The 24,340-nt window shown below is 47.1% G+C and overlaps 1 protein-coding gene across 9 annotated transcripts in view; it reads left to right on the top strand.

Annotated features, from left to right (window-relative positions):
- The first annotated feature begins 4,781 nt into the window (after positions 1-4,781).
- Positions 4,782-24,340, top strand: part of slc20a2 (solute carrier family 20 member 2) — a 31,104-nt gene continuing 11,545 nt past the window's right edge. The window contains exons 1-7 of one of the 9 annotated variants that reach the window (XM_037483696.2): positions 4,785-5,112; positions 16,499-16,587; positions 20,894-21,443; positions 22,666-22,806; positions 23,075-23,160; positions 23,791-23,887; positions 23,994-24,113. In XM_037483696.2, the coding sequence (XP_037339593.2) occupies positions 21,155-21,443; positions 22,666-22,806; positions 23,075-23,160; positions 23,791-23,887; positions 23,994-24,113 (733 nt within the window). In that variant the 5' untranslated portion in view covers positions 4,785-5,112; positions 16,499-16,587; positions 20,894-21,154. Of the gene's footprint in view, positions 5,113-7,062; positions 7,211-13,402; positions 13,865-15,599; positions 15,726-16,498; positions 16,588-20,893; positions 21,444-22,665; positions 22,807-23,074; positions 23,161-23,790; positions 23,888-23,993; positions 24,114-24,340 lie in introns of those variants that run through there. The other 8 variants (XM_037483698.2, XM_037483697.2, XM_037483703.2 and 5 more) reach the window with 8 other exon arrangements.

Below are 24,340 nucleotides of genomic sequence, written 5' to 3'. Positions count from 1 at the left end.
GCACTAATGTAAATTAAATATCTGACTGTGGGTTGGCTGTGGGAAATAGAGGGGAAAGGGCGCGGAATTATGGCCCAAAGCAGGCTGAAGTAGCGGAAAGATCAGGAAGGATAGGGGCAGGGTAAACAGTCACTCAGGTCAGTCTCCTTCAGATTACACACCATTTAGAAATAGGTGCTTGTTGGATTTCGGGTTGGGTGCAAGGAGCACACCTCAATGGCTAGAATCGACTTTTTCTCATAATAATAAAGACTACAGTATTTTGCCATCTAAATGTAACTGGTGAAGGTGGGCAGAAGACAGGAGGGTTTGCAGCAAGGATAAAAATGAAAAATCACACAACATATTCCCATTGTATGGTGTTCAACAGTGAGCTCACCTGCAGTAGGATGTGGTTTTCTCACATGGGGGAAAAAAGATTTACATAAAACCACACTTGTCTACACAATATTTTAATCATCACAGATGCTGTTTTACACATGATAACCCACATTTATTCTACATCTACAGGCCTGCATGGTGCATGTTAACCAAACACAAGCTGTGAAGTATGTTTGTTGGCGGGTGTGTGGGCTTGCAAACACAAACCAGCTATGTTTCCGGAGGACATGGTCATGCATATTGCTGAAAGTCCACTTCAATGAAGAATACGTGGGATGCGTGTGTGAAGCTTGGGATACACCTGTGAAAACACGCCCATGTCAACATCTTTCCCAATATTGACGTAAAAGCAAGTTTATGATTTAATCAACATGACAAGTTGAGAATAAACGTTTTGTTTGAGCAGTGCATTCAGACAACGTTGTAAACGCCGCGCCCAACCAGGCTAGCCCGAACACGAGACTAGCACAGAATGTACTTGTTCTCTTGTGGGACAAAAGCTAAGCTGCAGTTTACCTAATTAATGGCTTTTACATACTGTTTGCCAATCCATAGGCTCATTGCGTAACTCCAACAAAAAAAGGTACATTTACGGTCAGTGAGAACATGGTTTTTCTTGCCTGCAACCTGCCGCAAAACAATATTTGAGCTTTTTTAGATCCAATTGTTTGTTATGATGACACAGACTGTACAGTAAATAGTCCTGTTGCCACCCAGGAATCACCACAACATGAGGAGACTCAAAACAAAAAGATCCACTTCCTGTGAACGGAGGAAACTCTGATAATTGTTGTGCTTGACGGAGCAAGATGGAAAGCCTTTCAGTGTTTGGTTGAGTGCTACTGATGGAAAAAAACAATATATTCACATACTGTCAATTACATCTACACGACACGGATCGGGTAGCCCGTCAATATGCGTAACAAGGAAAACCTTGTTTGGGTATAACAATTGAAGTGCAGTCAATGATATTAAGTTACAAATACATCAAGGTTAACTTTGCATGTCTCATGGGGAGGATGCAGCTCTCTAATAGACTAGTTTTGGGGGTTCTTATAGGTTAAAAAAATTGTTTCAGACAAACAAAAATTATCAGACATTTTGTAGGTGTAACTTTGTCGCTGATACTTGTGGAACTTGAATGCAGGACTTACTTAATGAGGTAAAAGATCTGAATCTTTCAGCCAGTCCCGGCGACAGCTGATCTAAATTCTATGTCAAGATTATTATGGTGTCATGACTCTCAGAGATGGTACGCATTATGATGTCAATTAGAGAAAAAAATGTTTGCAGTGTTTTTGTTATCATAGAATAGACCAAATAAACATAATTTAAAAAAAATTCAAGAAATATTTTTTTGGGGGTACTTTTTGGGGTGCTTTGCCTTGAGGCAATAATGGTAAATAATGAAAAAAGAGTTATTGTTTCAAATTTGAACAAAATGTATATAAAAACACATGGAAAATATTCAATAACCTGAACAGGTTAAAATGCATGCCACTTAGAATGTTAAAATGTTAAAAAATAACTTTTCAAAAGAATACATGTCTTCTCAGCAGTGAAGCATAAGTAAGGTGACACACTTTGACCACTGGACTTTCACTATACCCTCACAGCCAGGGTATTTGCACCGGCCCTTTTTCTCCACCCACACAGGCCAATGGTCAGTGTTGTCCCGATGCACAGGTGTTCATGGCACTGATGACAAACTTGTGACACCACTTTCTTGACCTGGGAAAATAAAAATTAGAATTAAAAAAAAAAAAAAAAATCATCCTGTGATTTTATTTTGAAGGGACTTTTTTAATGCAGCGGAGTGTCGTTTTTTTTGCTGGCTCTTCCGTTCATTTTTTTAGCAGCGTGTGCCAGGTTGGCTCAAACCATTCTGATATGGGGGAGACATTGGGTTTTTAGGATAATTAAACATCCTGAATATAAAATTCAGCTTATGAACTTGATTTTGTTCTTCAATTTGGGTCTTTGTCATTAAGGGGTGATGGTTGGTCCCGTAGCCAGACCAGTTGAGAACCACTGGTCTAGAAGATCCACACCTTCCATACTCTTATTGTATGTCTGCACAGCACTTGGGCAGGTAACCTGCACTGCACTTTTTTTTTCTTATCCCATCTTTGCACAGAGATCGTTGAGTTGGCTGAGGCAAAGGTTGACAGGAGATGGACAGCACGATTGTCGTGCTATTTCACTGCCCTGAGTTGGGCTCCAACATGACTTGTGGCTTTCTCTTCAAATGCTCCCCTGACTTTCTTCTTTATGGTTTTTTCCTCAGAGAAGCTGCACCCTGCCAGTTGATTTTGCTGCACTGATCCAACACAATGGATCGTTTTGGAATTGTCTGGAGATCCACACTGGTGAACCGGTTATCAAAGAACAGCTTGTAGGATTGGTTGCCTGGAATGATGCTCGCAGAATGATGTTGACACTTGCCCCAATATCTGGCATGCCATCCATATATACCACGATGTCATGGTGAATCCATAATGCTACGGTGTTTGCCTCAAGGCAACATGTGCATTTTAACAAGTTTACTTTTCAGCTCATTTTTGTGGAGAGAAATGGTTGAGCTGATCCTTGTGGGGCAGTCAGCAAAAAAGGTTTTCCAAGGGGCCTTCAGAGAGTCATGTGACAAATTCAAACACTGCTATTGGTTCCTTATGGTCCTGGCTCTTTTTTAAAGTATTGCATCATGACTGGGGATGTATTGTGTTAATGTAGAACGCCATGGGTATGTTACCTAGAGGCAACATCATACCATAGAGCAGGGGTGTCAAAACGCATTTCAGGTTCGGCCAGATACTGCCCAGTTCGACCGAACGCGGGCCACCGGTTCCACTGACGGGGGGGACACACCGGAAGCAAGTTTGACATATGTGAATTAAGCAGTCACGGGCCACATAAAATGACGTGGTGGGCCACATCTGGCCCGCCGGCCTTGAGTTTGACACATGTGTCATAGCGGGTTAAATAAACAGTAATTACATTTGAACATATAAATGGCGGTATGATCGCAAGAGTGACAGGTTGAATATTTTTTCGTGTTGTCTTGTAAAACGTGGCGGCTGTGGGCTCTTGTAGGACCACAAAGTCTGACATGGAATAACAACAATAGAAATGAGCTAGGCCCGGATAGGCGTGGGTGGAAATCTGTCCGGAGAGTCAGTAAAAGTCAGTTGCTCCACCCGAACACCGGGTGAAGGCAGCAGTCATGTCCCAACAAGCATTTACACAAGTCCAAAGGGAAATAATGCGTCAGATTATTTCCTGACATGCGGTGAGGGATTCATCCTTTCTCTCAAAGTTGTCTCTTTTACAGTGAGGATTGGAGCGCACGTGTGCTGGTTAATTATTCGATTTAAGGTATTGTATAATGTTGTTATGAATGTTATTTTTTTTACCTGGTTATTTCTGTGTAGAAGCCTGTTTCCAATTGCTTGAAATATTTTGTTGCGGTTTAGAGTCAAAGGGGTTTTACTGAGACAATGTTGGATAGCTCTTTGTATCACTGCCAAATGAAAAATGTGTTATTGTACAAATTGGCTATAAATGATTTATGAAAAAAAATATAGTGTGGGAAAACCTTCTGAATGAAACCAGAACAATTAGTGGATATAAGTGTTACTTAAAAAGGAGATTTCTGAATCAAAAATTGACTTTAAAGGTATAGAAAAAACAATAACACATCTCTTAAAAAACACTTACATATGATTAAAAACACCGCAATTATTGTTGTGTTATATTTTTTTATGAAATATTCTAATGAGGCATTATCTGACTTGTAGTGAATTCAAAAGAAATCTAAAGCCTTTCTAATGATGTTTTACCTTTAGATCACATCTCGAGTCTGGTTTGATTCCCCTTTCCAAACGACCCCCACCCCCCCCTTCCCTCCCTCTTTCCGGTGTGGACTGGCTGGCCCGGTTACGTAACACGTGTATGATTTACCCACGTGGCCCCAGCAGTAATAGCTGGCGATATTCATGATAGATACATTACAAACATTTCTTTCGGTGATCGCGGCGTTTACACGGACACAGCATTAAGCACCGAGGAGTGACGAATAACGTCGCGGTCCATACACGGCGTGCTCAGACAACAGAGAGTATCATGCCATTCAAAGTGACCATTAATCCCGCTGTTAAAGAACACGGCGGCAACGTATGGAGACTCCGATCAAGCCAAATAATACGGATTTGAGCTGAATGCGTTTGGATCTGTTCAATGAGGGACATCTCCTAACATTAACCCAAATGGCGTTGAGCGTCTTAACCCCCTCTTCTTCGCTATATTGGTGTCACCGTGTCCTCAACAGATTGACCACTAGCCCTCCCCTCGCTCTCTCGCCTTCCCCGTCTCACGCTACACCCCCCTCCCCTCCCCTCCTCCTTCATCCCTTTAGCTGTCATCCCGAGCAGCGCCGAGACGGCGGCTCGAGCCCTAAGCGCCCGGATGAGAGCAGCAGGCGACGTTCAGGGGCAACATGGTCGCGTGAGTCGAGGACAGCCTTTCCATTCCGGGTGGTAGTGGCCTGGTCGTGTTGGAGGTCGCACAGGGGGGGTTGGGTTGGGTTGGGAGGGGGGGGGGGCGGCAGCCACTGCTGGAATCTGTGACATTCTCGACGCGACCCACGGAGAGCGGATTTGGGAAAACACACAGGCGGCGATAGAGGCGTGGAGGGACGGCACGTTCCCCCGTTTGCGGTGTCCAATTTCGCTGGTAAGTAGATTTTGTCTAGCAAAATAAGACACAACCGCTGCCCCCCTCCCTTGTTTAGCTACTTTGCTCGCGCATTTCTTTGTGGTGAGCGCGTCTGCGTGTGAGGAGCGGGGCCTGGTGAGCGTGAGCACCGCGCTCTCACGCAAACACCGTGTGTGTGTGTGTGTGTGTGTGTGTGTGTGTGTGTGTGTGGAGCCGCACGTTTTAAACCACGGCTGTGAATGTTGTTATGTCGCCACAGGCGGCTGCGTTGTCGCGTTCGCGTGCTTGATACATTGTTGCCACTGGTGAAACTAACACGAGTGACTGGAGCCCTGCTACACGTGTTCGCGTGACTCCGCAGCCAGTACAGCAGCACGATAGAGGGACACGGCGACGCGTCCACGGGTCTGAGGGACGAAATAGGGAGAGGGGAAGGGGGGGGGGGGTGCGACCGGCACGAGCATTAAAATCACTTCGCTGTTAATCACGCGAGTTTATTCCCCTCTGGAGCTCTCCGCGCGATGAGCAGATTTGACGAGGCGGGTCAAAGACACTGCGCATGCGCACTGCGCGCTGCCACTACCGCCCCTTTGCCCAAAAGTAAAGAAGAAGTTGGGACTAGCCTACCCCCGCCCCCCCCCCCCCCCTCGCATGTCCCGAGCGGTCCTTGGCCCATTATCTATCCCGCTGTCTCCCACGTTGTTCTTTGTCTTCAGTGGGAAAATAGCACATTCTCACGCAGCACGGCCAGGGCACCTGCAGCTCGCTACCTGTGGCGTACGAAGCCAGACCGCAGTGGCTCTCTTCCTTTGTTGTCCAACCGCGGTAGAGAAATACGAGCCGATAAGAGAGCGCGGGGGAACACACCCTGCAAAATGTGTATCGACGTTACAATCGATTGCTAAAAAAGGCCAGAAAGTGCTCTTACATGTGTTATTGTTATGTGTCTGTGTAGCTCATTTACCACTGCCCCAAACCTACTGTGAGGTAAAAAAAAAACGTAACCCCTAAACATAACAGTAAAAGTTTAAAGTAGCATGACGTGGGAATACTGGTTATTTAAAGCACCATACATCAGGGTTGTACTTAGTACAGCACTGCTGGAACCCGGCCCTATTTTACTGCAGTGTTCATACAGTATTTATTCTTAATTGCTGCCATGGATTGCAGGTCCCATTCCCTCTTTTCTTTTCATATTTCTCATACCCCCCCTCCTATCGTTAAACGTGTCTTATCCTGTAGCCTACAAAGGCAGTTGAGCCACATTGCACTCGAGGTAATGATTAATCTGCTTATTACGATAAGAAACAACAAGAAGAATGCTGTGGGTATGCCACGACCTCTCGTATTTTTTCTCGCATGAAAGCTTTTTTTCCATAAACAAAGCCCGAGGGCTCGTAAAGTTGAGAAGAACCGCATCCACTGATTGCCGTATCTTGTCCAGCCATAAAGGTTGTACGTGGGATAGGAAATCGCATTGTGATAAGATAGGCCGATTAATGACATCCCGTATTTTCGGGCTCCAGCTGAGCGTGGCTTTTTGTCCACCGCCTCCTGTGACAGGGACCATGCTGCCGGGCCTCTCCCTGTCCACCGCTTGGAATCGTTCTGAGTTGTGTGTGAATCATTTGGACTTATTTGCAGCAACCTCAACGTCCTTCGCTCGCCTCCAACGCAGCATTTGCAGAACTCCTGAAACAGGATTTACACAAATTTGATGTTCTTGCTCCTACTAAGTCTAATCTACTGATTTGCATTCGCTCGCTAAGAACACAATCAGTTAAACTTGTAAAAGAGACAAAAATACCCGTTTCAAAGTGACTAACATGTTGTAGGTTCACAGAAAGACACGATTCCATTCCTATTTTGACTGTACTTTGACCTGTCCTTTTGAAAGTCTAATCCCTCTGGGGGGAAAAAAGCTCCGGAGGCAGAGTGATTCACACTAAATTGTCAGTTCCGTGGCGACAGGGTGCAGCCGCAGCTCCGACCGTCAACACCGTTTCTTTTATTGCTGAATCCCAAACGCTTCCCAACAGACACGGCGAGTCGGTGCATATTTCAAACAGCACTCCCGTCTGGCGGCTTAATCTCGTGTTTCTGGAAGTCATGGGAGGTATGTGCACGTTGTGTAACGAGTGTTTTCATGTTCAACACCCAGACACCCAGAGAGTGGAGTCGGACCAGTTTTCACCGAGGTGTGCTTTCTGTGTACTCGCGGTGCACCGTGGGTTTGCTTTCCGAGAACTTTTTAGTTCCAAATCAGTGTTGAAATTCCCTGTCGGCCCCTCGCTCCCTGACGACACACAGTGTCACATTCATGAATGCAGGTCCAAAGCTAAATAAAAAAATATTTGTTAGTGTATATATCTATATCTACAGTATATACACTCACCGGCCACTTTATTAGGGTGCAGAGGTCAAATTGGATGTATGTACTGAATGTAAATGGCCATTAAAAATGAAAGTTTTAAGGCCCCGTAAAAAGGGGAATGTTGGCATGCTAAATTAAGATGCGTTAGCATTTAGCTCAAAGGACCCAGCTGCAGGCCTGTAGACCTCTTATTTAGACCCAACCAGTGGGTTACTAATCTGTAATTAAAAAAAATGATGGTTGCTGCCCCACGGCGAATTGTAGCACAACCGATGGATGCATTTTTTGAGCATGCTTCAGCATCGAACACCTTTCATAATCAATATCCACTCTCATGGTTAAGAAGCACACCCACATGTTCTAAGAGGACGTGACCTTGTTCGCTCGACAGCACATGAGATGTGGGAAAAGGCATTGTATGGAAAGTCACTTTTTGGTTTCCATGGCGGTAAGGGGCCCAACCTGCACAGCGGGCCCCTACCTTCTGCCAGTGGGCATGTCCTCTAGGGTTAGAGGCAGTTGGCAGCGGAGCTGACAATGTCACAGTCAGAGAACAGTCTGTCTCTGATCACGGCCCACCTCGCCCTCAGCGGCACAATCGCACTGTTATGTCTGAGCAATCCTCCATGACAACGTCACATGATAGCGCAGGAAGAGTGGGATGCTTCATGCTGTGTGTTTGTCTCTGTGTGTCTGCTTGTAAACTCAATCCAATAAGTTATTATCAATGAAGCTCAAAGAAGAGCTTTTTTTAAAATCTTAATATATAATTCAGAAAGGTCCCAACGGGGACGCTGGACAGAACGAGCAGGGAAGGCTGGCTTGAAAGGCTTGTTGTTTGTTAAAGGAGAAGGTGTCTTCTTCAAAGATGATGGAGAACGGCGTGGAAAACAAACGTCACAACAGCAGTTTTTCTCCTGACGACTTGGTTCCAGCGTCAGCCTCAGGGACGGGGCTCTTAATCAGACTACTTATACAACCGCAGTCCCAGTGTTTCACCGGATCGAAGACGCCCGGCCTCATTCCGCATTTAAACATTTAGATTTTTGTGGTATTCGCACATGTGTGGGAATGCTGCTGGTTACAGGGGACTCCTGTGTAGTGGCGGGCGGCCCGCATTCTACCCCCCCCACCAAAGCGAGCCTTAATAGCTCGTTTCGCTCCGATTCTTTACCGACAGGCCTCACAGGGCGACTGCGGTGTTCTAGGAGGTTTCTGCTGTCTCTCTGACAAATATCGGCGTTTACCGTTGACTCCGTTGTTGAGTCACGCTGCCAGCCATATGCTTCCCGGTATCCCACGCCCCCGCCGCCATGGTTGCTTTGAAGCAAGAGACCCCTCGCTTAAATTGGGGGGGCTTTAAGTAAGGCCTCCCAAATAGACCTTCTAAATTCCCTCCATAAAAAGTGTGCTTTGCGTGAACACAATTGGCCGTTTATCACCCCCAGCTAGCGTGTGACTGCTTATGCTCGCTGCATGTTCTTTGCTCCGTCTCCCCTCGGACCTGTTGTGCGATTTTGGCTGCGTTGGTCCCCTCCACTCTGGCCTCGAGAGGCAGCGTTTGTGGCTGGCCTTCTGTGCGCGGCGGGGTCCGTATCAAAGCGCCGTCACACAGAGCGCCTCTTGTTTTGGGTGCTGGCCCGGTGTTAACTATGCTAATGGCGGGCTCACTGCTCAACTATGGGGCTTTTGTGCTTTTTATTTACGGGAGGTAGGATGGACATTATTTCCCTGTTCTTGTCGCTCAAGTACATTTGCTCAAGAGCACCGGGGTCAGTTTGAGACTTTGGAAACCTTTTGATGGCAAAACACCGTAGGAAATATTGACAGGCGCATGGGGAAAAGCTTCTAGACGCATTCGGGAGGATCCGTCCAGTCATCGACATAGATTGGTGTTTTTGTCCCCGGGAGATACAAAATACATGGCCCTTTCACCTCTAAAAATCCAGAGAGCATTGTTTTTGTGGTCTTTTCTCCCTGTGAACACAGGTTTATATAAATTGTGATGTTTGAGCAGGTGTGAGCTCACGTGTCTGCGTCTGCACTCTGCTCTCCCGGACGCGCTAAAGGGTGCAGACGGGTCCTGGGGACGGACACCACCCGGACCTGTCGGCACACCGCCGTGTTGCTGACGTCCGTGGCTGTTTAGCGTTGGGTGGTGCAGATGGGGAAGGTCTCCATGTAAGGACGAGCAGCTGGCCGACTGCTCAGTGCGATCATGTGACGCTGCTATTTCAAGCCAAATCATCCCTCCTTCCCGCTCGCCTTTAGCAACAACAGCGAGCGGTGGATATGTGACACCTCAGAGAGCTGCGGGGTGAGGGGGGGGGGGGGGGGGTGAAGCAAGGTGGAGCAGTGGCATGCAAATTATTCTGTTCTATGGAAGTGAAGGCAAGGCACGTGACAGCCTTGGCTCCATAGTGAGGTACTTTACAAGTCATTTTCAAATCCAATTTACTGTCAATTTGATACCTTTCCATGGGTTACTATGGGAACTGTGATTGGGGATGCACTGATTTCATTTTTTGGTGGCAGCAGGTACTGAGTATTGGTCCGATACCAGAATGGAAGAGATTTGGAGCCTTCTTTAATGTGTAAAAAAAGGCTTCATTCAAACAATGATTTTCAAATTTTCTCAAAAAAAATGTAACCACATACATTATATACATTTACCACTCATCACTTATCACAGACTAACAACTGAAAAGTGAATGTTTCAAATCACAGAAAATACAATATAAATGTAAACCTTTCTGAGCATGAACAGGAATTAAAATCCAGTTTATATATAAATTGTCCCAGATGCCCGCTCTAGCTCTCTGAGTGGGTATCAGCGCTGGTGTATCCCTAGTTTGGGTGCATGGCTGGTAACTGCTGTGGCAGTGAACCAATCAGACGTCACATTGAACCATTGACCTGTAAGCACACAAGTTTACCCCGCGTGGAGTAAATGTTTAAATACTTAACGGGCGAATCTAAGACCTGTTGATCAGTTGACCCGTTGAGACCCGTTAGTCGGTTGCTAACCAAACTGGTCTAGGACGTTTTACCAATGAGAACACTAACTGTCTAGTGTGAAAGTTAAAACGCTAAATGTTCGGCAGGATATTACAGCAAATGATGTTGTTCATTGTCACCCATGAAGAGGCATTTCATTTGACAGTGATCACATCCCACATAGATCCATGACAGTCCAAGCAGAGAAATGAGGTCAAACAGGTTCTTTCGTAAGCCTTATAAACTATGGCAGTATCGCTGACCCCCCCCCAGTGAACATGTTCCCAGAACAGGTGATGACATCTTTATAACGTTTCACACATTCCAGCCCTGCTGAGGCTTCACAGAGAGTGACCCCCACCCCCCCCCACCCCCTCCTCCACACACACACTCTGTCAGCGTAACCTTTACACACACACTTCTGTTAGCATGGAAAGATCTCACTCAAAGCCTAAAAAAACTATCACCACAAGCTGAGCCAGGGTATACAGGTTTGTATACCTTTCACAATAAAAGCCCTAGACATGGCCAGTGTTTCCCCGAGCAAAGTCAAACTCACTTAGAGCATTTAGTTTGGAGGAAAAGTCACTAAAATACTCTGCAGTGTCTCAGGCTACACGTCAATGTAGCTCGGACTACTGCCGTACTCTGCTCCGGGTCACTTGGATCGTAGTGGAATAGTTTTAATGCAGTTTAAAAGCTAAACATATCCACAGAGACTGTTGCAATGACTGACAGCTGGCATGTCTGAAATTAAACTTTTCATGCATATCAGGACTTTAAGAGGCAGCAGACTCTAAACCGCGTTTATAGAAAAAAATCCTTCCGTGCAAGATTGGGGCGTCACCGTGCCCCCTCCTGAGAGGGGAAAGACCATGTTCTGATTTGAGGCGATGGGTGGTTTGTATGCCAACGGGATTAGAGGCGGCCCGGTAGTAGACCACCTGTCACCACAGGTTTTCCTCAGCGTGGAGCTCCAAAGTATTGTCATTCATATCTGGCGTTTTGCAGATGAGCATTTGTCTGACCGAGAGAACGAGAGCAACAAGAAAACATTTGGTCAGTGGAGAGAATTTATTAATCTACATCTCTCCAGTTAATCTTTTGAGTACGACGATTTAAACATGTTGTTGCAACCTGATTTGCGTTATGTTGTGTACAAATAATGAAGAAACATCAGACGGACGGGAGACATCTTGGGGTGAACAGTTAAAAATCCAAAGTATTTAATAAATGAAAGGGTGTTGTGCTAAAAAGGATCATCTCACCTGAGTAGCCGCTGCTCTCCGCAACCAACAGGCCGCAGGACGGTCTCACGACCATCCCTAGACCATGTCTGCTGTCTACGACCAGCGAACTCGGAGTGGTCTCCTGGTGAGTTCAATGTAGCTTGGCTTTTGAAGGCCTCAGTTGTGGTGTTATCAAGTATTACATGAACAGACAACACGTGATAGATAACACGGGTCACACAGTGCGTGTACTGTGTCATTTTATTCAATCAATCAATATCAATATTTTCACTGCACAGTTGTGATTTTGTTTGGACCTGGGAAACACTGTGTGTGTGTGTGCGTGTGCATGCGTGTGCGTGTGTGTGTGTGTTTTTCAATCATCTGCCTGTTACTGCCTGTACTTTAGTGAGGACAAAACTACAGTTAGTATAAAATCTTCAAAACAAGCTTTAAATGTTGGCATGCCCCGATGCCATGCACCACCCACCGCTGGGGGGGTTAATAAATTGCTCGTTCATACATTTAAAACGATTCTCCCGAGTTACCCCTTGATGTGATTAAGGCCATGCCACGTGAACCCCCCGACCCCCGACCCCCCCCCCCCCCCCCCCGCTGTTGTGACCGCTCCAAGTACCACTTACTTTTCAGCATTACTCGTACTTTTCGTAGAATCGCTGCACTGACTCAGTGACTTGCAGGCCTAATGCGGCCGGCCTCTCCTGTCCGCTGCTGAAGTTAAATGAGAACTTGTGGTCAATACGGTGTGTGTGTGTGTGTGTGTGTGTGTGTCAGAGGCCTGGCATTCCTGCAAAGTGGCAGCAGAGCGAAGGGCCCAATGCTCGCCGCCACGTCTCCCACTGCATGCGCACAGCAGCAGGTCTAATCAAAGCACTCCATAATGCTATTAGCTGGGTCATGTGCTGGAAGCCAGGATTAAGAGCAGGAGAGCACAGGGCACTAGAGCCAGCTTAGAGGGGGTCTCTTTCTCTTTCTCTCCCTCTCTCTTCGCTTCCTCATCTTTTAACCTCACATCTGCCGTCCAAGGTCACAAATGGCCGCCATGCTCTATGAAAACGTAGCGTGTTAGCACCGTGGAGAAAGTTCGCATAATGCTCTTACTATGAAAAATGCAAGCCACAATCGGCTAACCCAACGTCTAGACGCTAATGGGCTGTGACACGTCGTAATACACGCTTTATTCAAACTCCAAAACAAGCGGAGATTTATGCAGGCAATCGGCTCAAAATGGTCGCATAAGACACGTCACACAATTTTTGCGAAAACCCCCCCCACAAATTGAACTCTCCAATATGTCTGCCCACCTAGCAGCGGCTTAATGGACCCAATGTACAAAAGTGTGTGTGTGTGTGTGTGTGTGTGCGCGCCTTTGTGTGTATCCGTAGTTTTGTTCCGTCAATTGATTTGACCAGGGACACTCAATTTCTTGTGTGTGGACCACTTGTGTAGAATGGTAGGAGGCCACTTTGCTGCAAGGGAGCCCTCATGCTCCCTTCTCCTATTAAAAGTACAACTGTAAAGCCATATCTTTCAATAGATGACAGGACCAAAAAAAGCATGGCTGCATTTTTAAACGGATCGGGTGACTCAAAGGCATGTCCATGTCATGGGTCAGCGTTCTTTTAGGCGTTCCTTTTTCCGCCCTTTGGAAAAGGCCAGGACGCTCTTATCCCTGTCAGATGTAGTCTGAACCCTCGTTGCTCATGTTCCTACTGCTGCTTTCTCACAGAGTCCCTTGTCTTGTGCTCTAGCAAATACAGGCACCCACTTTGGTCCAGGAACACATTCTAATGCCACGCAGCTTGCCAAACGGCAGATTACCGGCCCCAGCTAGAATGAGGTGGGGTTAGGCGGAGCGCAGAGCCAGGTCAACATTTCACCGCTTCCACTGAGATGAGGAGAGACCGGGAAAGGGGGGCCCAGCAGAGGAGCGAGCACATGGGCCAAAAGGGGGCCAGGCTTCTCCATCGGGCCCCGGCTCTGAATCGTGGAAGAGAACTGGAACTGTCTGGCTGAAGTGAGGGAGGGAGAGAGTGAGGAGGGGTGAGGAAAATAGGGAGAGGGTCACGGGTAAGATGACTCCTACTCTCGGGGACATGGAGGCAGATGGCAGGAAGAGAAGAAAGGCGGACCACAGGCGCCACTGTTGGTACGTACCGAGCGGCCCTTCCTCTGATGGCATGGCCGGCCAAACTGTTGGCTGTGTGTCCATCTTTAAAGGCGCAGTTCCATTGGTCAATTAGAAATCCAAGTTGTGAGTGCGGTTTATTCTCAGGGGTGACTCATAGTTTCTGCCGACCTAAAGGCTTTAATTTGGGCACGGTGTCCTTTGTGTTGTTGCTATATCAGCCACAGGATGTTTAATGTTGTGTGTGTGGTAACTTTACCTAAGAATATCTCTTTAAATGTTCTGGCATTAACGTGTGTTGTTTCATGTTTTCTTGTTTCTGCTCTTTTTGTATCGCTGTGTGCTTTTTGAAACACGTAAACAAGTCCGTTTGCCATTTTTGGGGACGACGGAGTCCAACTCTGTCCCAGCTGAAACCAGAGAGCGGTGACCTTAAAAGAGTGTTTAAACACGTGGCTTACTTAACACTATTGTTTGCTGTCGTAACGCGGCCCGCTCTAGTGCTGCTAAAGGCTCGGGTCACTCATTGCAAGGCTGACTTGTCTCTGATTTTTGTCATACCTTGAATTTGCATTGGAGGAGGCAACCGGTCCATTAATCCGCAAGCTGTTGGCAGGACATGAATGCATGTGGACAGTTCTATCGAAACCGATCCATCAGCAGCACGTTGATGCACTCGGTGGCCTCTGTTGGCTGAGCAGCAGGAGAAAAGCTAAAAAGAGGATATTTGTGACAAAATACCTGGGTGCTCCCACCAAATATTTACCCAATTTCTGGTAATCATCGGTAATATGTAAATAATGACTAAGTGGGTAGCAATCTGGTAAAGTCAATCTTCTGTAATCCAGCCTTTAAAAACAGTAACATTTGCGTATCATGATTTCCACAATTTAAGATGCTATTTAGTCTCATTTCACAATAATGAATATAATGTTAATGTGTTGCCCTGCAAGTGCACATCTCATATTGACCAATTTGGGTTTGACAGGTGGTCTTGCTGTGTGGAACAGACTGTAATCATTCTGTAAAACAAAATGTACCATGAATTCATACATGAATAATGATAAATGTTCTGCTTTGGTGTTCATCATCAAAATCATAAATTGAACAGCAGCAACTTAGTAAAAGCAATTTCTCATTTTAGTGCATACCGTTACAACAATCAAAACATAAAAAAGTTGAAATAGTATAATCCTATTAAATAGTATACAATTATTGACTACATCAGTACCCGATGCAGATGTTGAGGCCGTTATCAGGGCGTCCATTTAACAAACATACATGTGTAAGCACACGTCCAGCACCCACAGCTGCTGTCAGTTGTTATGTCAAACCCCTCGGTGAGCTACAGATGGAAAATGTGTGACGTTTAGGGTCAATTTAGTTTCAAACAGGCGAGGAAACCACGGGACGGCGATAACCCTCTCTGCGGAGAAGCTGGGAACCAGTGATATCTCGCATTAGTACTCGCGTGACGGCCTCACTCAGTGCTGCAATGCAGAGCTGCACGGACAGAGAGGAGCCTTTGGAAGACGCGTGAGGAGAGCGACGGGCTTTGTTGTCATTCTTTGCCGACCCCCCTCAGAGGCCTGACTGAACCCGGACACCGTGGTGTGTGTGTGTTTTTGGTTCTGAGGAGACATCGCCTCCCTGCCGCGAGGCAGTCAGAGGCAGCAGGTGCAGCTGACGCAGATTGGCTTTTTAGCAGGCAGGGGCCAGCTGGTGGGGGTTGGGGTAGTAGGGGGGGGGGGGGGGGGGGAGAATGAGTGCGAGGATCAGAAATCAGAGACACTACTGGACAAATGAAGTGTTGGAAGTCCTTGTACTGTGCCCGAGATCGGAGGGGAAACTGACCTGAGCTGCCGGAGCTCCAGTGGTGTACGTGAGTGATTTCAAGTTTATGCTTTCTAAAGAAGAACAACTCAAGCAAGTCGTGTCACGCAGGTTTCTTGGTGGCACATTTTGAAACCATTTAATTTTATGCTCCTGAGTGAGTGTGAGTGTGAGTGTGAGTGTGAGTGTGAGTGTGTGTGTGTGTGTGTGTGTGTGTCTGTGTGTGTTTGTGTTTGTGTGTCTGTGTGTGAGAAAGAGAGAAAGGGCCTTCTGTGTCACCAAAAAAGAGCGAGAGAATGAAATAAAAGTTGTCTGCGCTCATCTCGTCACATGCAGCACCGTAGACGCTTGTGTAACCCGCGCTCTTTCCGGACGTGCGTCTTCATATTAGATATCGTCCCACGAGGCCGATGCCCTTGGTCCATCGGCATGCCTGGTTCCGCTGTCCTCCGGGCCGCGCGACGCAGCCGTGCAGCCATTGGCTGCTTCCTTGCCGTCCATCCGTCCCCTGTGCCGGGCGGAGAGCCAGTCGGCTGCGACCCGGTCTCTCTCTCTGCCGCTCGCCCATTGGTTGGCGCGTGCTGAGAATGAGGATACTTCCCTTTTTAAGAGGCAGACTCTTTTCTCTCGCCTCTCATCTCTCACTCTCTCGCAACAGCGCCACAACCTGCGGATTTCCTGACCAAGCGTCTCCCTTTTTCTCCTCCTGTCATCAGCTGTGCTCTTACACTCAGAACCCCCCTCCCCAACCCCCTGTGTTACGTCACATACTCCCCTCTTGTTTTTTTCCCCCGGTCCATTTCTTCTTTCTCTCCCTTTCAGCCCCCTCGTTTCTTCTTGTTGTCTCGTCTCTGACATTCGCTCATCTGCCACCACTCTCTCCCCCCGCACTGCTGTGAGGAGACGTGAAGGTGAGTGGAGTTGATTTTTCGGGCTTTTGCACTAACTTTCTGTCCTGTGTCCTTGGAGCCACTCACTGCAGTTGCGTACGCTTCAGGTGTAACAATTAGTCGGCGCCTTGAGTCAGACGCTGCATGCGTGTTCTAGCTCTGTGCTCAGCTGATGAGAGGGGGGGGGGGGGTCCTGCACCCAAGTAGTCCGCTGCGAGTCAGTGCAGACTGCAGCTCGTGACTCTGGTTGTTTGCACCGGCTGTGGTGCAGTGGTACCAAAGGCAGATTAATAAGCGCACGGCGACGGTCAAACCATTGGTGGAGTGAGCGCACGGCACGGCCGAGCTTTCCAGAGGTCAATGCCGTGACCCGGTAATGATGCTCAGCTCAGGTGGTGATGCAGCTGCACAGTTTCCCTTCACATAATTGTCCACAAACATGTGGGTATTCTCCACATGCTCTGCACAAGTCACCTTGTTAAAATCTTGGAATGTCCTCTGGATTTTTATGTGTCAGTGCTCTCATTATATTTTGCTACCAAACACGTGAACGAGCTGGTTGCCTCTGAGAATCTGTCCCTTCCGAAGGTGTTTTCATTTTGAGTGGCCTTTTCAAAGGGCGGTTTACTTCCAGCAGAGAGTGAGGTACATACTGAAGAGACTGCACTTACAGTACGTGCTACAGCTTTTCCACCCGAGCAGAAAAAAATCAATTTGCAGATTTACCTCTCGCACACACGCACGCACTCGCCGCTGCCATGGGAGCCACTTTGAGGTCAGTGTTGAGTTGCCCAAGTACACTTTGACATGTGGACACACAGAGCGGGGCATTGAAGCAGCAATGATTACTACACTACTTGGTCCTGAGCTACAGCCAACCACAGAAAGACAAGTTCATATAAAACAAACAGTCCCAGGAATTAGCAAAATATTAGCAAAACTCTCATAGCAGATTGCAGTAAGAAATTGTGAGAATGATTGATTGGATATTCACAATAATCACAACGCAAACTAATAAATGACCACACCAGGTGGTGTAATTGGAGCTACAAATGAATTAAAGTCCCAGACATCCCCTGGTGTCATCAAGTGGGAAGAACAGCAGTGGCCCTCGGACAGCCCCCGCTACCCTGGTGGCCTCGACTTCAGCACCCTGGACAGCGGCAGTGATTCTCATTGTGTCACCCAAACTCAACGGGGCCGTTGTTGCTCAAACGTCACCTGGATGTGTCATCAGGGTTTTCAATTCCAACAGGGTGTCCTCGTATTAAAAAATGTTTTTTATTAGGAATGAAAGCAAACATAAAAATCCCTTCAGCTGGCATGAAAAATGTGCATGTCAATTATAACTTTCTCTTTACTATTAAAAACATACTTGGAATTATGTTTCTGAGCAGGCAATTCATTCTTTCCCTCTGCCGTATGATTCTGCATTTCATTCCTCACCAGAGGAACAGCAGCATAATCACCAAGTGCATCCTCGCCCAGATGAAAAGGCAACCTTCACGATGGTTGCATAACATCTTACGCAGTTCTTTTCTTTATGTAGACCTTTTCAAGAGACTCTTCCAAGGTCGCGCTGATTCATCCATGGGAGCAGTTTTTTCGCAGCCCCCATTTGAACCCAAGATCATTTGGCCGATCTGAGAAATCCACGTGTGCGTGTTCTGTGCTCGGCCCGCATCACACGCATGAATATGAAACCGATGCCTGGCGTACCGCTCTCTGAATGTGAGGGTCGATGGAAGCAGCTGTTGATTCACTGCTCAAGGTCAAAGCGTTGTGCTTCACGCTGAGACAACGCTGTGGACGTTCCCACGTGTAGTGCCATGGGGGAGCAGGGCCCGAGACGAACAGAAGATGGACACCACTTGTCGTGCCTGTTTTAGCAGCAGGCATGGAGTTGAAGCCACTAAAAGGAACCTTTATTTAGTGTTGACGGTCCCTATGGACCAAGTGCCTTTTAGAAACCTCATTTTACTGCGGCAGGTGTCTTGATAGCGTTCTGTCCTCCCGTGTCCAGCAGCCTGTTGTCTCTGTCGCGTCCTTGTGAAGGTGGAGACGCTTCAGTCCGGTACCAAAACGTTCCCCCATTGAGTAGTTGGCGTATTTTTACCTTCTTCGAGGACTGGGCGACCTTCTGAGTCCCCTCCGTTGCTTAGCAGTCAATAAAAGGACCCTGCAGGTTCCCACTAAACTATGTAGTCTCAAAGGAATTACTGTGAGCGGCGTGAGCTCTTCTGGCTGACGCTCCACAATTAGATGATCGGTGACCCAATGGAATGGACCCGGTCAAGGCGGCGCTGTGTGGTGTTTGGTCCTCTGGGGATTCTCTGGGTTTGTTTGGTAGAGGGCACTGCTTGCCTGAGTGGTTCTACTGACTATACAATAGAAAATGGTATAAAAAGACAATTCAAATGAACATACTATGCGGTGAGGTGTTCTGTATCTATCTGTTTCTATTAGGCACTGGAATTACATCTCACGCACTTAATAGTTTTACTCGTGTTGTAATTTACTTTTTCTATTTTCCTATATTTATCTTACTCTTATTCTTATACTATTCTATTTGACTGGTTTCAGTATTACTGGGTGGGTATAGTATCTTGGGGAATAGGATTTTATAGTATCTATGGTATGGTATCTTATTGGTAAGGAGATACAATACAGTATCTTATGGTGTGGTACTTCAATTCAAATATATATATATATATATATATAATATCTATGGTATTGTATTGTGGTGGTTCTGAAAAAAACTACTTGTAAGGGCCAACGACAGCATTTAATGTATAGTTTATTAACTTTCAGTCTGCAGACCAAGTCTGTAGTAACACTTTTTTACTCTTTTTGGGGAGCTAAATAAAAATATTAAAAAAAGAAGATAGGCAGTAAGGGAAAAAGATTTACGATTTTAAACAAATATTTTTCACTGTCACTTTAGCTCCAAGATGCTCATCTCGCGTTATTCCCATATTTCTATGCTGTGGTTCAACACGGATAAAGCATGACAGTGCGTGACCTCGACTGCTCCAGATGGAGCTCTCGGAGCCACGACCTGCCGAGGGCTGTTTAGAAAGGAGCCTCCCGCCTCCCCGCGATGGGGAGCACGCACTCGCTTGGTGCCTACAGGAATGCGCTGCAAGCTGTTTACATTTAATGCTGCCCCATTAATGATTGGTTTAACCAAAAATGGACACGCCTTCAACCACTGTGATCAACTTGGATTATGCGGTCGTGACAAAAGAGGAACGAAAAGCCGGGATGAGTCATTTGTGGTGGTGGAGGTTTGTAAGGGACCACCAGGGGCTTCAGTGTTGGTGGCCTCATCATCTCCTCTGAGAGCTCGTCACCACCGCGTGGAACTTTACCGGGACGTGGGAAGCTGCTGGTGATCCCAACTTCTATTGGAGGAGCTCGCCGCCCGTTCTGCGAGGGCAGCGCCCTTTGTCACAGGAGAATCCCACTTATTGTTTGATTACATGTGGACCGAATAGCTGTAATTTACCGAAAATAACATCTGCAATCCATCTTTCATTTTTTAGGTTATATTTAGTGGTGATTTGGGCCTGAGACAAAGACGCACTTTCTCAATCACCGGTTTATTTCCCAAACAGCTCCCGCCTCTCGCAGCAGTCAAACATTACTGCTGATGTCCTCACTGCATTGCAGTCTCAAATCCATGCACGCATTTATGTTTGTGCTGCAGCAAAGCTTTCGTTCTTGTTTGAACTTGCATTCCAAAGCTTGATACAAAGCGCTCTTCTGCCGAGGCTTGAAAATACCACATTTTAGACAGAGTAACGCAGTCGGCCTTGACAGAGTTTCACATTTATTTTGTAGTCAGATCAGGCTCCCCAGGTATCGTCATGGAAACATTTCATCCAATTGGTAATTATCAGCTGTTGGTATCACTGTGTCGGATCGTAAGTTCTGTTCCTGTCCCGAATGTGTGGCAAAGGGGAAGAAAACCTGTAAAATAGGAGCAGGTTTTAGATGCGACGTCTCACTCTCTGTTGCATTGTGTGATAAAGCACTTAGCGGCTCGCTCTGCTGCCGGAGTCGCTGTCTGAGATGTGCTCAAATCTCCCCTCCCCAGATCCTCCCCCCTGCTCTACTCTGGTTTTATCAAAACCAGTTCTGCATCATCATCTTTCATTCCCCCCCCCCCTCTCTCTCTCTTTCTCTCTCCCCTCTCTCTTGGCCCCTCCCCTTCTTTGTTGCAGGTTGTGTGAAGGGGGGTGTTGTCAGATGGAGGCCACTGTTGATAAAGAGCCGTCATGGCGCATGACACTAATCTGTCTCTGTGTGTCTTCCTCCCCGGCAGGTGAAGGATCTCGCGGACAGGCCGTCTCACACTAAGCGATGGAATGCTCCCCGCAGCAGCCGTCACTAGTCTCCAACCTCAGGACTGAGCTCCAAACGCTGAGTTAGCGACTGTGCTTCTCCCCTCGAACTTCTTACACCCAGGGGACGAAGAGAATAGGAGTGGTCTTGGCTTAAGTTGGCTGAGAGCTTAATTTTTCTGATTATTTCAGCAGTTTTAGTTTTTCTCTGCTCGGATTTGTTTTTTTAAAATTGCATCAAGATGGATCTGCAGCCGTATCTGTGGATGGTCATCCTGGGCTTCATCATCGCCTTCGTGCTCGCCTTCTCGGTAGGCGCCAACGACGTGGCCAACTCTTTCGGCACAGCGGTGGGCTCCGGCGTGGTCACGCTGAAGCAGGCGTGCATCCTGGCGTCCATCTTCGAGACTCTGGGCTCCATGCTGCTGGGGGCCAAGGTCGGGGAAACCATCCGGAAGGGCATCATAGACGTCAACCTGTACAACGAGACGGTGCCCGTGCTCATGGCGGGGGAGGTCAGCGCCATGGTCGGTGAGTCGAAGTTGAGTTTGATCCATCGATCGTTCAAAACAGGGACTAATTGTCCAATTTTGGCTTCCCTGGGGATTTTTCTTTGGGCCGCAGTCGTACAAAATAAGATGATTTGAATACGTTATGGGGAGAGTGTCAAGAGTGCATTAAGACATTACTGTATCCAGATAACGAGTACACTGGACAGCTCTGAAGTTTCAAGGTTTTCCACAAATGGCAAAAGATGTCCATCCAAACGTTGTATTTGCTTAACCACTGAATGACAGAACTGTAGTAGGTTTGTTTTTACTCTAGTTGGATAAGGTTCATTTGAAGGTTCTCAAAAGCTTAATAATCTATTTCCAGACCAACCTGTCAAGTGAAGTTGTGGTCGGGCTGGCAGCCGTTGTGCTCGCATTAGAAGACATTAACAGTGAAGCACGGTGGCTGTGCACGTGGACGTCAGATTGCCTCGGCAGAGAAATAACGCAGAGCAGGAAACAACAGGGGTCTCCCACCCAGACACAGACATCTCCCCTCCTTAAAACTGGTGTGACACGCTGCTGCCGGGTGATTGTTGGAGAAGCTGATCCCAGTGTTTCCCCTACCATATCCCCTATTATATCAGGTGGGGGATTTTAGAAAAACCAAGTCAAAGCCCCCCAATGAGACTCGTGAGGTCCCATTAATCCAATAATAGACGTTTAATTAATCCAATAATAGACTGTTCAGAATAAATTTACCTGCACAAGAGTTCAAAAGAAGGCATAATTGTCTCAATAAATGTCCATCTTTCTTTTCTGTGTTCAAGTTGTTTTGCCACCATGGCGCTTTCACGGTCCCTCAAACTATCCCTGTGCCCTGTATAATACCGTGTGTCCAGAGCACTGCGATTACTCCACCTCATTTAGCAATTTCAGATCCCAGCTCTTTTTACGATGATGTTTACAGTAAACACGCGTGGGCGGGAGATAATATGTGTGTTGGTTTCCTTCAGCCAAACAGTACAAAACAAAAGCAACCATTTAGCATAACAGCACTTAGAATGTCACGTGCAGTCATTACCCAGTTCTTATTTTAAGTCCTCAATCCAGTGAAGCAAAAAGCTACTTTACATTCCTGAGCAAAATTACGCAATAGGGCTTAATTCCTTGTTCCAGAGCTATATGTCATCAATGATTGGGTATTAAAGTGTCTCTGAGATGTGTGTGTGTGTGCGTGTGTGTGTCTGTTTGGACCACAGGCTCGGCCGTCTGGCAGCTGATCGCCTCCTTCCTCAAGCTCCCCATCTCCGGGACTCACTGCATCGTCGGCGCCACCATTGGGTTCTCCATGGTGGCCATTGGCACCAGGGGCGTGCACTGGATGGAGCTCGTCAAGATCGGTAATGGCCAGTGGGGGGGTGACTGGTTGACTGTTTGTCCCGACTGTGCACACGTATGACAGATATATGGAATAAAATACTGTAAACGTCGCCACACTGCTGTGGTACAGTGAAGCTTTATCTGTAGCTCTGCGGCGCATTGACAGGAATCACCGGCTGGTTTTCAGCGAGGAGGACTCCCTCGAGCCCTGTTACACAGAGAGGGGGGTGATTCTGGATCAATACTGTACCAATAGCAGCTTGTGGTCTACTGTTCTTCTCTCCCTAGTGTCCTCGTGGTTCATCTCCCCTCTGCTCTCTGGAATCATGTCTGGACTCCTCTTCCTGCTCATCAGACACTTCATCCTCAGCAAGGTGGGCTCACATTATTAATTATTATAGTATAACAGCACTTAGGATCTCACCCATTTTGAAATACTAGTGCTGCACATACATTAGATACATTATGACACATGTATTGTGTTTAGTTCAGTTGGAACACTGACTGGGGTACATAAAGACTGACTTACAGGGGGGTGGGGGGGGGTGTAGAGACCCTCAGGTGTAAACAGAATCTTGACGGAAGCATCCACGTGTGCTCACAAAAACCTGTCCAGAGAACGTCGGCACAGATTTAACAAGCCTCCATCTGATCTGGCAACAGTCACAGACCTGTGGTTACGTAACGGGCCGTCTGTGGCCGACCAGGAAGACAAAAGTGTTTGTGGCTGCAGGATCACGTATGAATGAATCATATTTATGAAAATACGCAGCTGGGTCAAACTCATCTCACTGCACGCTGTTCACATCGAACTGTGTCATGGTTCTATTATCTGTACACCATTTGGTACATTTCCAGATGCTTTCCAGGAAATACACCTTTGAGGAGCTGGACCTTGTTGAGCATTTCCTATTAAAAGTTGTTTCTGATTAATGTGACCAGTTAATCACATCATAGTTTTTTGCTTCATTAAAGATTGAGAAAAACTGTTTTTGTCCTTGCAGGATGACTCCGTCCCCAACGGCCTGCGAGCGCTGCCGGTGTTCTACGCCTCCACCATTGGGATCAACACCTTCTCCATCATGTACACTGGAGCCCCACGTAGGTGTCCCGCTCATTTAGTGTGGCGTCGACGCGCCATCAAACCATCCCCTCCATCGTAGCGGTCATTTTTCTATTTACCTGCGTGTGTTCTCATTCCTTGCAGTGCTCGGGTTGGAGATGCTACCGGTGTGGGCCATCCTCCTCATCACGTTAGTGGAGTCACTGATCATTGGAGCTCTGGTCTGGTTTTTGGTCTGTCCCTGGATGAGGAGAAAAATAGCAAGTAGGTATCTGTGTGTGTGTGTGTGTTTGTGTGTCCAGTCTTTCTCACGCCGTCTGAAAGCCTGGCACTCTGACCCCGGGCCTGAGAACAAAGCCCCAGCCTCCAAGATGCCAGCTGATGTGTTTGCTCGATGGCCTGTGCCAGAGCTGCTAAAGAAGCCACCAAAGGAACCCGTTGAACTCTGCGTGGTGCTCTGCTCCCCTTCCCTTTGAGACACTCGGGTGGTT

This window comes from Pungitius pungitius, chromosome 5, assembly GCF_949316345.1.
Source record: "Pungitius pungitius chromosome 5, fPunPun2.1, whole genome shotgun sequence".
Lineage (NCBI taxonomy): Eukaryota > Metazoa > Chordata > Actinopteri > Perciformes > Gasterosteidae > Pungitius > Pungitius pungitius.
The sequence above is the reverse complement of the archived record's forward strand: the minus strand, read 5'-3'. Positions and strand labels throughout refer to the sequence as shown.